At 37.1% G+C, this 14,576-nt stretch overlaps 1 protein-coding gene across 28 annotated transcripts in view; it reads right to left on the reverse strand.

Moving 5' to 3' along the window:
• The window catches only part of DLGAP1 (DLG associated protein 1), an 871,196-nt gene that overhangs the window by 290,781 nt on the left and 565,839 nt on the right, over positions 1-14,576 (reverse strand). Inside the window, exon 1 of one of the 28 annotated variants that reach the window (XM_035718648.2) lies at positions 1,775-1,925. The exons of 26 other annotated variants lie outside the window; for them this stretch is intronic. In XM_035718648.2, the coding sequence (XP_035574541.1) occupies positions 1,775-1,825 (51 nt within the window). In that variant the 5' untranslated portion in view covers positions 1,826-1,925. Of the gene's footprint in view, positions 1-1,774; positions 1,926-14,576 lie in introns of those variants that run through there. One more of the 28 variants, XM_035718643.2, reaches the window with a different exon arrangement.

Genomic DNA, 14,576 nt, shown 5'->3' on the forward strand with positions numbered 1-14,576 from the left:
AAATGACAGGGAATAGGAAACAGCAACCGGGTGGTTACAAAAGTTTGCTTTCTGGTTTGTTCCAGCTTTAAAATAGACACAGTGCAACGCGTAGGTCTGGACCAGTGATACTGAGGAGAAGGGGAAGGAGGAGCATATCAGAATTAAGAAAGCAGAACAGCGCATGGGGCAGTCAAGAATGGTCTAGAGTGATGAGGAATGAGAGAGGAAGGGGAAAAAGAGGAAAAGAAAATGAACACCTTACAAATCCCAAACAAGCCACCATATTTGAGCTTCCAACAGAGTTCTGCAAACACAGAATAGCCGTGAAATTGAACATATTTTAGAATTTTGAAGTATGAAGAGTAACATATGTCTGTCTTTGTGTTCTTAAAAATGAGCCGTGATAGACTAAAATGCCACATTCCTGCTTCTCATAGGTTTACTAAATTGGAGGCTTTTCAAAAGAAATGCCTAAAATTTGTAGGTGAAACATGGGTGATCTGTAGGGAGAACTAAATCAGTAGTAGTAGCTGGATAGTTGTGCTCAAACTTAGCATCCCGTTTATACCTCAAGGGAAAATAGACATTGGGAACATTATAAAGGGAGGAAGGATAAAAGTTCTTCATTTTCTATAAAAGTCTGTGGTGATGTTTAAAGATTTCCACGAAACAAAAATATCCGGTGCCCACAGCTCATTTCCCACGCGTAAAAACAGAATGGGAAGATTAGACAGTAGGAATAGAAGAAACGTTTCCTTTTCATTTCTCCAAAATTTCCCACATACTTTGGCTATTTTGCATAGAACTTCTGAAATCTCTTTTGAGGTCACCTACTTTGAGAGAATAGAGTCTCTGATTTTTCAGGTGACATGGCAGTGAGCCCAGGAAACAAATCTTCATCGCATTTTTCATTTTTGTTATTCTTATAAAAAAAAGATAATCATTTCTTTCCCCATCTTGCTAGATTTTTGCTAGTTTGTGCTATGAACTGGCTAAAATAAAAATCCCTGTGTTAAACACTGAAAAATGGTATCACAAAAAGCTAAGCCAACCAGTAATTGTTTTAGCTCTTATTTCTGATGCATAGTAGCCAAGGTAGCAATGAAAGTCTCAGAGAGGTCTGATAGTTTTTAGTCCCATGAACTTTAGTGGACAAACAAGTACATTTCCACACAAACTGAAATCATCGAAGCCATGGTAAATCAAGAAAGTAAGAAGAACGAAAATTCATGTTACCGGTATGCTATTTTAAAAATATAATCCTACAAAATAAAACCCACCTAACCTGAAGCTGTGGAATAATTTTAGCAATTGAAAATTACTACCTTCTCTAGAATAACATGTACTTAGAAACAAAATGACTCAGAAACCAACATGATGTATTCTGCTTTCTCTAGAGCACATTCAACGTCAATTTATAATATATCATGCCAAATATATTCAATAAGCTGTGCTTAAATAATTTTGTCAGTCTTTGCTGCATCTAAATATTCTGCTGTTTAAGTAAATTCATTTTGCATTACAGATGATGAAAACAGTATTACAGAGATGCTACTCTTACTAAAAAGCTGAATTTCTTCCTTAGCCCCTTTAGTACCACAAGCAGCCTATTTTTTTTAAAGGGTGCATTAGGGGTACTCTTTATAAAACTGTTCATCCCAAATTCACATACATCGTGAAACATGAAATTAACTCCAGCATGTTAAAAGAAAAATTATGGATTAGCACAGAAATCAAACACAAAAAGACTATTCATTTTCTTTTCCATAGCCCAGAATTGCCATTAGCTTACCTTATTAGCTGAAATGCCAAACAGAATGTCTTTATGGAAAATTAAGTTCATTATTCATCTCAGCTTTGATTTGGTATAGTGCAGCTGAGAGCATTTAGCTTCTCTCTATGATTTGCCGATGCAAAGTGGGTGAGTAAGGCAGTAAACACAGAACTTGGGAGGTGGGGAGTGGTTGGCCATGGCTCACAACTCCAGACTTGCAACTTTACATTTTCATTCATATGAAGATACATAAGGAAATCAAACCTTATAAGTGAAGAATAACACTTAAGGAAATAGTGTGGATTTTTAAAGCCCATGCAATTTTGCATAGCAGTTGTCAGAGTCTTGCATGCTCACTGTCCCAGTAAAATTACATTGCTATCTATCATTATCTCGGTAGATTCTTAGGCTATTGATTCACTTTGCAGCACATACAGTGGATAATATATACAGGGGTGGGGGAGGTGATCTCTGTGATTTTCTAGAAAAAGAATACTTGGTTGTCTGACCAGAGACAGGACAGATGCATTTTACAATTTTGATAAGTGTGCAGACACACATAAATTGGATATGACATTCTAATAGCTAATGAAGAGAGAGATTTTAGCATTCCAATAGTAAAATAGCAATAGGTATCTGTCCTCTGGACATCAAATTCACTTAAAAAATAAGTCATATTCTTTAATAATTCATTAATTTTTAAAAAATGAATTAAGCTGGTTTTAGAAACTTTTGCACAAACACTTTTTCTTTCTTAAATAATGACTTCTACAGAAAACATTCCAGAAAAACCTCATTTAGTTCAAGTGTGAGTCTCCTTTCCATATGGGTGAAGGAAGTGTTGCTGTGTCCTCTCCCAGGTGTTTTACTTCATGGAATTTGAGCAAGTGGCATTTATTAAAATGCAGCTTGACCAAGTAAAATGTGCAATCATAACAACGAGACAAGTCCAAGATGATCAATAGACAAGAACAGTGTGACTGAGCAAAGAAATTTTAGCTTGAAGACTTTAAAACTTTCTGGTGTTTGTCACATTGCAAAACCAGATCTTAAAACTCTCCTCTCCTCAATTAATAAGAACATGGCTGCTTCCAATGAAAAAATCATAAAGTAATTGCCTTGCTTCAAAATGTTAGAGCTACCATATGACTCGATAATTCCACTCTTACTCATATATGCAGGAGAAATAAAAACATGTGTCTACCCAAAAATTCATACACAAATGTTGACAGCACCATTATTCACAATAGCCAAGCACTGGAAACAAACCTCATTTCCATCAGCTGATGAATGGATTTAAAAAAAATGAGATATATTCAGGGTGCCTAGGTGGCACAGTGGGTTAAGCATCTGACTCTTGGTTTCGGCTCAGGTTGTGATCTCAGGGTCATGGGACTGAGCCCCGCATTGGGTTCTGTGTCAGTGAGGAGTCTGCTTGAGATTCTCTCTCTCCCTCTTCCTCTGCTCCTCCCCTCTGACCTTGAGCACTCACTCTCTTTCAAATAAATAAATGTTAAAAAAATGTGATATAGCCGTGTAATGGAATATTATTTGGCATTAAAAATAAATTAAATATCGATATATGCTATAACATGGATGAATCTTGAAAACAGTATGCTGATTGAAAAAAAAACCAGTCACAAAAGATCACATATTATCTGATACCATTTATACAAAATGCCCAGGATAGGCAGAAGCTACGGAATAGAAAGTAGATTAGAGGTCATCCTAGGCACAGGGTAGCAGTACTGGGAAGAAAATGCTAATGAATAAAAAGTTTCTTACTGGAATGATGAAAATGTTCATATCTTAAATTGTAGTGACATTTGCACAGTTCTGTGAATATACTGAAAACATCAGATTGTATATTTTAAATAAGGGAATCTTATGGTTGGTAAATTATATCTCAATAAATGTACTGATAAAATTACTAACTTTTCTTGGAAACACTGCCACATAGTATTTGTAATGATAAGAATTACTTATATAAAATAAATTCTGCAGAAGGTAGATAAGGAGAAACTGGGAGAACGTGAGGATGGTAACAAACATGGGAAACCCTTGGGAACCCATGAGCCATAGACTTGCCCAAAAGAACCATTTGTGCTGGTGTTTAGTCAGAGCTAATTCAATAAAGAAGAAAAAAAAATCAGAGTGAGAGCAGGAGGAAAAAGAGAAGGAGGATGGCAATAAAAGAAGAGAGAGAGAAGAAAGAGGAAAGGAAAAAAAGGGAAATAAAGGGCAGACTTGTTTTTGATAAGGGCAGATGATTCAAGAGAGAAAGTAGGATCACAAATCTTAATTCTGTTGATATAATATCAAATGACTTAGTTGAGAATAAAAATAAGAAAGGCTATAAAGGAACCAAAAGATTGTACAAGGATGGTTTTGAAGTGTTCATACTGAAGGAGCTTGTTTCAGACATGAGAGATGAGTTCACTATCAAAGACAAATCAGGTAAGTGATGAGTGTAAGTGATGAGTGCATAAGAATTGCATCAAGAGGGCTAAAGCACAAATAAAATGAAGTTTGTAAATTGCAAAAAAAAAAAAAAGAGGAAAGAAAGACAAAAATATTAAAAGGAATTTTTAAAAAGCCAAGTTTAAAAAAGAGGCCTTTTAAAAAAGATATGAATTGGAACAAATAGAAGAACAAGGATAATCCCAAGACTTGTTCCAGATGGTATAACGGTATAACAGATGATGATGAAGGAGGAGGAAGAGGAGGAGGAGCAGTTGGGAGGAGGGAGGAAGAGGACAAAACATTAAGCTCTCAAACTCTCCCATTTTCTCTATCAAAGAAAACGATCTACAAGATGGAAAGTGTAAAAGAAGAAGCACGGTGAAGAGAACTTTGAATTCCAGGAAAACCTCTTGTATGTGGGCAAGTCATAAATTTATATTTTCATTCCAGATTTCCCATAGGAGCTTTAGGTCCTTGACAGCTTCACTTCAAAGCACTTCATCTACAGCAGCATCTACCAAATCAAGCTCATTTTCTTCTCCCTCCTTCCCAGCCCACTCCTGACTGCAGCTCTTCCAGAGCTCCCCACTTCAGTGAATGGAAATACCATCTTTCATGCAAGTCAGAAACAGAGGCCCTATTCTGGACACTTACTTCTCCCTCTACATCACCGAATCCTCTAGATCTGGGATCTCTGGAAACCAACCCACCTGCCTCAATATCACCATGACCAAAAAAAAAAAAAAAAAATCACCATGACCACCCTAGTCCCAGCTACCATTGTCTGTCACCGGAATACTATGTTTACCTTTTGTTTCTTCTGCTGCTGCTGCTTTACCTATCTTTCACTCCATGTAAAGGAATGTTTTCAGAAGGCAAGGTGGATATCAGCTTTCCCTACTTCTACCCACTACACACAAAAGCAAGGATATAAAGATTCAAATTTTAAACATGACCCCCAAGGCCCTGAATGATATAGCCCTATCTTCCCAGACTCATCTTGCACCATCTTCATGACCTAGCCACACTAGATTTATCTCTGACCCTTTTATTTCTTCCTGCCTTTGCATGATTCCCTTGGTTCATTGTCTAATTTACTCTAGCTCTTCTTTCAGACCTAATCTCAACCATTATTTCCTAGGACATGCTTCCCTGAACTTCTTTTTTTTTAAATTTTTTTTAATTTTTATTTATGATAGTCACAGAGAGAGAGAGAGAGAGGCAGAGACATAGGCAGAGGGAGAAGCAGGCTCCATGCACTGGGAGCCCGACGTGGGACTCGATCCCGGGTCTCCAGGATCGCGCCCTGGCCCAAAGGCAGGCGCTAAACTGCTGCGCCACCCAGGGATCCCCTTCCCTGAACTTCTTAAGTCATAATCTTAGAGTATAATCATAGAGTATCATAATCTTCTTCGTAGGTATTGAGCACAGTGGTCACTTGGGATACATTTGTATTTGTGAGCAGTAGGCTCAGAAGGCGCATGGGCCACTCTTGGCATCTCTGAAGAGGCTTACTTGAGTGTCTTAGTTAAATGAACTATGGAGAGAACTGCCTCCTCTCCTCACTGATGACTCTTTTAGTAAGGCAAGTATGAAGAATGCATTACATGGAGGAAAGGCAGGGAATAAACATTCTGGGCTTAGGGTTTCAGGAGTCTGATATTAGGGCAGCCTGGGTGGCTCAGCGGTTTAGCGCCGCCTTCAGCCCAGGGCCAGATCCTGGAGTCTCGGGTTCAAGTCCCGTGTCGGGCTCCCTGCATGGAGCCTGCTTCTCCCTCTGCCTGTGTCTCTGCCTCTGTCTCTCCTTCTCTGTGTGTCTGTCATGAATAAATAAATAAAATCTTTTTTTTTAAAGGAGTCCGATATTAGGTGAAATATGCTTATGCAGTGTTAAGAAATACCAGTTGCCCATCCCCTAGAATCCGCAGAAGCCCTAGTTCCGTAGGAACCTGAATTCAGCCAATTCCTCTCAGTAAAGAAAAGGACAGCATTGACTTCAGACAAAGGAGAGCTCTCACCAGTTCAACAGGAGCCTTTGCCATGGTAGTAAATTTAAATTTATTTGTGTAATTGATTTTGGTAATATTTATCTCTCCATTGACAGATAATAAGGAGCATGAGAGTAGGAATCATGTCTGTTTCTGATCATCATTGTATCCTTTGCAACTGCACAGGACCTGGCAATAGTGACCATTTAATAAACATTTTTTTTTGGATGAATAAAGGAAAGAGTTTTAAATTGGCAGGCTGCGGTGAGAGGGTACTGACAGTATAATTGCTACTAGCAAAATGATTTAAAGCATGTGTTCTGTGTTGGGAGTTAGGGCTATTCTTGTTTGTAAAATTTGACCATTCTCTCTTTCTCTGATCAACATGGCTGTGATGTCACTACTGCATGTAGAGCCACTATTAGTCAAACAATACAGTTTCCTTCAAAAATCAGCATGCGGGATGTTAATTTAAAACATGATAAGATTTATGAAATTAATAAATTAATTTTCTCCATAAAAACATTTTCCTTTTTTTAAAAAAAGGACACACCTAAAAAAAATTAAGCTTAAGTTTTTGTGCCGCTGCAAATGATATTTTTATGTACTCAAGGAACTTTTGGTAGGACTGCGGAATCAAGGTGGCTAATCTTAAAGATTGTTAAAGGAAATGCAGTAGCAAAAGACAAAGATGGAGAAGGCTTTTGAATCATCCAAAAGATAACAGCTTGATGGGCTTGAATTTACAGTGCAATATCGTTCTAGAATAGGCTGTTAAATAGAAGTTGTCTCAGCACAAAGCAAAGCAACCTGGGATTATGAAGAAGTAGCATGCTAAACTGACTGTGCTTTGTATTTTTTTAATTTTTATTTTTTTAAAAGATTTTATTATTTATTTGAGAGAGAGGGAGAGCAAGCAAGAGAGAGAACATGAGCTGGGGAGGGGTGTGGGCAGAGGGAGAGGGAGTAGCAGACTCCTCACTGAGCAGACAGCTCCATGCAGGGCTCGATCCCAGGACTCCAGGATCATGACCTGAGCAGAAGGCAGATGCTTTAATGGATTGAACTACCCAGGTGCCTCTGTTTTTATTTTTATTTTAGAAAATCAGCTTAGTTGATAAGTAAACACATGCTCTGAGCTTTCTTATGCAAAGTCATCTTTGCAGAAAGAAAACAGAAGGAAAATATTTCTAAATGTTAACAGGACTGGTTTTCATAGAAACTAAATTTTTTCCTCCTGGCAACAACAATACAACAAAATGAAGACAAGCCCACAAATCACATTTTCAGCAAAACCGGCAGAAAATCCACAAACTCCAAAGTCCAGCAGAAAACCAAGGAGGGAAATTATAATAATGTGGAAGATAAATAAGAGGAACAAAGGGGACCTAGACGTAGCGGAGCTCAGAAAGCTCTGTCAAATATACACTTCCTCAAAGTGAGGACCTCAATCTGAAAGGAAAGAGCTGTGGAAAAGTCTGGGACTTATGTAGGTGGTAGAGAGTAAGTGGGTAAACCTCATTAAGGGCCAGAACAATTCTTTCTAAAAATCATTGTATCATTTGTGTCCCCAAGTGACAGGCAGCCTGTCAGGTCATCCATGAAGTAATTGAGGGAGAAAAGAACTAGGTTTGGTCTGAGAGTCAGAGGATGTGTGACTACATAGATGCCTCATATTGTAAAGAAACAATCTGTAACTGTTGGAACAGCAAACGAAGCCCTTGATTCTTGGGAAACTACTGCCCACCATTCCCTCTAAAGGAATCTACTGATTCTCTAGGAAAATACAACTCATTCAAATAGGAGGAACATAAAAGGAATACACATACAGGTACTATAAAGAATATTTAAAAAAAGGTAGCCACAGATATCTTGTAAATGGTAAAAATGCACTGGGAAATGGCCATAAAGAAGATTAAAAGCATAACCCACATTCAAAACAATAATTAATGAAGCAGTTACAGCTATAAAAGAAGATCACAACGAAGAATTATAAGAACTCAGGAAAGAAGTGAGAATACAACAAAAGGTTGCAGGTAGACAGCTGGAGGGTATGAAATGGGAACTGAAGAATTGAAGGAAAGGAAGAGAAGGGACATAAAAGATAAAAATGAAAAAGATCGGATGCCTGGGTGGCTCAGCAGTTGAGCGTCTGCCTTTGGCCCAGGGTGTGATCCTGGAGTCCCAGGATCGAGTCTCACATTGGGCTCCCCACAGGGAGCCTGCTTCTCCCTCTGCCTGTGTGTCTCTGCCTCTCTCTGTGTCTCTCATGGATGAATAAATAAATCTTTAAAAAAATAGAAATGAAAAAGAGCAAAGAAATCATCCAGAGAGAAAAAGATAGAGAAGGATTAGATAAACAAGGAAATATATCCAACATACGCATAGCTATAATTCTGAAGAGGAAAATTAAAGCAATAGCATGGAATAAGTATCTTAAAATAATCCAATAAGGGTTTTCTGAAGTAAAAAGAGACCCAAATCTATTTAATGAAAAGGTATTCATTTTATCAGTGAAAAGTCATACAGAATGGTAAACATAAAGACATAGCTTAGAAAAACAATTGGAAAGAACCCCTTGACAAAAAGATAAAATCAGGTTAAGGGGGAGAAAATGAGGCTGACAGGAGATAACCCACAGAAACACTTACCCTCAGCATACACCAGAACACCATCTGTGACATGCCAAGCCCAAAGAGTAGGAGTCAAGGATTTTCTATCAAGTCAAGCTCTCCTTCAAATATAAAGTCTCAAGTAAAAAGATAGCTTTGAACATGTGAGAATTTGGGTTCTATTGCTCAAACAAGTCTTTCTAGGGGAAGATCATAGAGGACAAGCTATAGACAGACATGATATAAACAGAAAAATGTCAGCAAAAATCCAATGGCCAATACTCCCATCTTCGTTGCAATATTATCTACAACTGCCAAGATATGGAAACAACCTAAATGTCCCTTGATGGATGAATGGCTAACAAAGATGAGGTACATATACAATGGAATATTTATTCAGCCACAAAAATCATGAATCTGTGATAGCATGGATGGATTTTGAGGGCATTATGCTTAGTGAAATAAAACAGAGAAAGGCAAATATTGTATGATCTCACTTATATGTGGAATCTAAAAAACAAACACAACAAAACAACAAAACAAGCTCTTAGAGAACAGATTGGCAGTTGCCAGAGGCGGAAGATTGGGGGTGGATGCAATTGTTTCAGATCAAATGTACAAACTTCCAGTTATAAATAAGTCTTGGGGATGTAATATACAGCATGGTAACTATAGTTAATAATATGGCACTGCATATTTCAAAATTACTAAGAGAATAGATCTTGAAAATTCTCATCACAAGAAAAAAAATTTTGTATCATGTATGGTGATCATTTCATACTATTAACAAATATCAAATTGTTATGTTTTTTTTAGCTTTATTTATTTATTCATGAGAGTCACAGAGAGAGAGGCAGAGACACAGGCAGAGGGAGAAGCAGGCTCCATGCAGGGAGCCCGATGTGGGACTTGATCCTAGGACTCCAGGATCACTCTCTGGGCCACAGGCAGGCACTAAACCTCTGAGCCACCCAGGGATACCCAAATTGTTATGTTTTATACCTAAAATAAATTTAATTTTATACAATAATTTTACATAATGAAATAATAATAACTGGCCAAAACTTAGTTTAAAACATTTTTGAAGAGATTTACTATCTTCTTCATGGATTTAAAAGGGATGATCCAACATTGCACAAATTTCCTGTCAGCTATATATCTGTTCATATGCTTTAAGAATTCTTTTTCTATTTCTAATTTGTCATAATTTTAATTAAATCATTAATGGCTGTTGAATATTACAAAATACCTTTTATGCATTTATTAAGGAAGTCATGTGTTTTCTCCTTTAATTTCCTAATGCTGTAAATTATGTATCTTTTCTAATGTTAAGCTTCCCTTTCACTACCAAATAAATCCTATTCAGTTATGTTATTTTAAATTATTTATAATTATTTAATTTTATTGATATACTTATTAAGAATTTTTGCATCAGGGTGCCAGGGTGGCTCTTGGTTTGGGGTCAGGTCATGATCTCAAGGGTCATGGGATTGAGCTCCGAGGCCAAGTCCAGTCCATGCTCTGTGGGGAGTCTGTTTGGAGAGTCTCTCTATCTGCCCCTTCCTACTCCCTCTCTCTCTCAAATGAATAAATAAATCTTTAAAAGTTTTCTAAAAAAAAAAAAAAAAGAATTTTTGCATCAGGTTTGTGAAAAAAATTGCATTAAAATTTTCCTTTTCAAACTGCCCTTGTCTAAGGCTATACTAAATCCTAAAATGAATTTGGCATCTTTTTTGTTCATATCTCTAGAAGAGTTTTTGTGTGACAGGGATTACTTCTTCCCTGCAAGTTTCCTAGAACTCTATGGGTCTGGCCTTTTAACTGAGTAAATTTCAAATTAAGGTGTCAATTTCTTTAATTGTCATGGATGTGGTTTCTGTTTCTATCACATTTTGAAGAACTTAATTTTCTAAGAAATTAATCACTTAAAATTTTAATATATCAGTATGAAGTCTGTTTCTGTTCTATTTTTATGATAGATTTAATGTTTACTGTATATTTGTCCTTGTTCTTTTCTGCATTCCTAATAGTGTTTATGTGATGCTTTCTTTTTTTCTGTTTGGTGAGCTTATTCAGAGATCATGCTCAATATTATCAGTATTTTTAAAGAACAGCAACAACACAAAAATATTTACAGTGATTATCTCTGGGTGATTTCTAGGATCTTCTTTATTTTCTTATACATTTTATTGGGGAGATTTTTTAGACTACATATTAACTGTATGAACCTGCCCCCAAATACTTGATTTTTTAAAAAGATTATATTTATTCACTTAACAGAGGGAGAGAGAGAGAGAGATTGAGCACAAGGGGGCTGGGAAGGGGCAGAGGGAGAGGGAGAAGCAGACTTCCTGCTGAGCAGCGAGCCCAGTGAGGGTAACAGGACCCCAATATGACTTGAGCCAAAGGCAGACGCTCAACTACTGAGCCAACCAGGTGCCCCTGAACACTTTTTAATTATCAACTTCAACGATGATATATTAGACATTGTTATGAGATTTACAATATAATACATCTTGGGGAAATATTTAAAATACTGTATTTCAGATTTCATATTCTCCAATTTTGACAGCAAAAACATTCTTTTTGGTAGTCCAAATGGCACTTTTAGGTGGATGAATTGGAAATGAGGTGTCCCTTCCTCAAGATTCTATTGTCATTTGCTGGCAAATAACAGTAATAAGTAAATAACACTAAGATGACTACTAATATAAATGGTGTTCCCTGTAGTTAGATAGTGTACAGCCTACACAATAATGAGGAGTGTCCCTGAGCTAGAAAGACATATTCGTATCTCTATGGTGACATTTAATAAAGATAAATATGCTGTGCCTTATGTCAAACCATTTAAGGGCATAGTTCAGGGTGGGAGAAACATGTCAATGTGATTTCCCATGAAAAAATGGCTTACAAATTTTACCTGAATGCAAGACAGTTCTGGCATGACTGTCAGACAAGCTAGTACACTGATAGAAGTAGAGTGTTCATGTCCAAAGCTTTTCAATGGACATTGTGAAGTCTGAATTCAACTGAAATATTGTTCACACAATTATATCACAAGTTAAGAGGGATGTTGCTTTTCTTGGAACGAGAGATGATTTGTCATTTGGGATGCTGAGAGTGTGTAGAGTCCAGTTCTGGACTGCTGAAGAATTGCTGAAGGAACTCGGTCTTTTGAAGACAGAACAATGAACACTTAGGGGCAAATCATAAATCATTAAGCATTTGAAGAATTGCCATATGAAAGAGTAATTTGATTCACCTTACATGGCACTTAATGTCCAGGTTAAAGGGAGGTGGATTTGTATTACAACAGAGAAGACTCTTCTAAAAAGGTATCAAGAATGGAAACTGGTACTGGGTAAAAATAGAGATAATCTTTCTAGAGGTTACTGAGTAATATGTGCAAAAATGCTTAACATTTTGGACACCCGTTAGCTGGGCTAATCTAATTCTAGGAATTTCTTTCTTTTTTTTTTTTCAAGATTTTATTTATTCATGAGAGACACAGAGAAAGAGGCAGAGACATAGGCAGAAGGAGAAGCAGGCTCTCTGTGGGGAGTCTGATGCAGAACTCCATCCTAGGACCCTGGGATCACGCCCTGAGCCTAAGGCAGAGGCTCAATCACTGAGCCACTCAGGAGCCCCTAATTCTAGGAATTTCTACTGAGTAAATAATTTGATACTTCTTGAGGCATTTGTGACAGTAAAAAATTTGGATAGGTTACTAGGTAAAGAAGAGGAAAGGCAAAGAGAGAGGGAGGGAGAGAGAGAGAAATAGAATGGGGGCAAAGAGAACAGGGGGAAAGGATGAACTCCATGAAACAGAAACTACTATTCTAAAGATGGGGGTGGGAAGGACAGCAAGATATTATTAGAAGATTGCCAGTCAAAATAAGGTTGAATGCAGGCCACTGAGGCAATGGCCCAATTTTTTTGTTAATTAGATGAGAGAATTGTGATTGCTAAAATAAAACTCAGATTGAGGATCTCTAGTGAAGTGAGGTCAACAAAAATAGCTAATAGGTGGGAAATTAGTCATTTGAAAGTAAAGAAACCTATTACAAATGGGTGTTAAACTGTAACACAGAGAAAGAAAATGGATTCGTGTGCAGATTATTGTATGTTATACTGCTACATCGAGAGGGTTTCAGCATGTAGTTGCTACGGAGATGCTTGTTTTAAAAGTGTGCACTTGACGTTCAACGATAGTCCAGACATTTGTGTTATCTCCATCTGAAAATGACAGAGCAAAAAAGTTTCTGCAGAAGAATTACTCCAAATTAGAATATTTAACTTGTGTTGAGATACTAAGATTTGCTTGTACCTTTTTTTTTTAATTGAAGAATAGTGCATAACATTTGGACATACTAACCAGAAAAAAAGTTTCCACATTTCATTGAAAAAGATATTTATGGCATTATTCCTAATGGTGAAAAATTAAAATGAATTCAAATGTTAAATAATTGAGCAATTAATCTTCTGACCATAGTGTAGTAGCATACTTCAATAGCTAGCATATTTTCTTTAAAATGATAGACATTAAAATAAATAAGCATTTATTAAGATAATAAGCATAGGTATGCATACAAATGTACACAAAATTATTTTTACTCTATCTCTTTAGGAAAACTACTGGCACATCCAGTAGTTGCTTCCTAATTGCCAGAGATAATTAGGCAGCATTCTAATTGGCAGACATTATTCCTCGTCCAACTTGACCACTCTTTGGTAGTTGACCTTGTTGAATTCTCCCATTCTTGAAATCCTCTTCTCCCTTCATTTTCATGCTGTTTTGATTTCCTTTCTATCTTTCTGGCTTTTAAAATATTGCTTATCTTTGCTTCTTGTCTGTGCTTTAATGTCTCTGTAGCCCTGTACAGGAAACAGGCCTGTACTGCCCCATCTTCTAACTTGGCATGCCCCAATGTGATCTCATTCACTCTTAAACTTGGCTCTACCTCCTTTTCTTTTTTAAAAAAATTATTTATTTATTCATGAGAGACACACAGAGAGAGGCAGAGACATAGGCAGAGGGAGATGCAGGCTCCCTCCGGAGAGTCCGATGAAGAACGCAATCCCAGGACCCCAGTATTATTACCTGAGCCAAAGGCAGATGCTCAAACACTGAGCCACCCCTTGGCTCTACCTTCTATGTGATAACCCCAATAAACCTTTCTCCAGTCCTGACATCATCCTGAACTCTGGAACCACACATTCAGTGGCCACCATTCTGTCTTCCTCACCTGAGGAATTTTGACCAATCTGATACCTTCATGGTCAGGTAGAAAGATTATCTTGAATTCCCTCCATCTTTATTACTTCTCCCCTGGGCTGAACCACAGTTATCTCTTGTCTGGATTATTATAAGAACCTCCCAAGTAGTATTTGAATGAATGAATGCTTGCTTATGGGACATATTCAACTGGATATTCTAAAGGCACATCACATTCAAAATGTCTAGAACTAAATCATTCTCTCCATCCAAACTTATTTTTCCTCCCATATTATCTGTCTCAATTGGACGTGTTGACATGCCCCTAGTTTTTCAAACCATAGCTTGGTCATCATTTCTACTCTTTCTTTCCTGACACCTCATTCAATGTCCAAGTCTAGCAATTCTATATATTTTAAAAATGTTTTCTCCTTTTTAGAAACTCTTATCATCAGTATCCCTCACCCTTCCATTTATAGTAAGAGCTCCTTGAGGACAGAAGTCATGTCTTTTCTTTTTCTTTTTTTTTTTCTTTTTTTTTT

This window comes from Canis lupus, chromosome 7, assembly GCF_003254725.2.
Source record: "Canis lupus dingo isolate Sandy chromosome 7, ASM325472v2, whole genome shotgun sequence".
Classification (NCBI taxonomy): domain Eukaryota; kingdom Metazoa; phylum Chordata; class Mammalia; order Carnivora; family Canidae; genus Canis; species Canis lupus.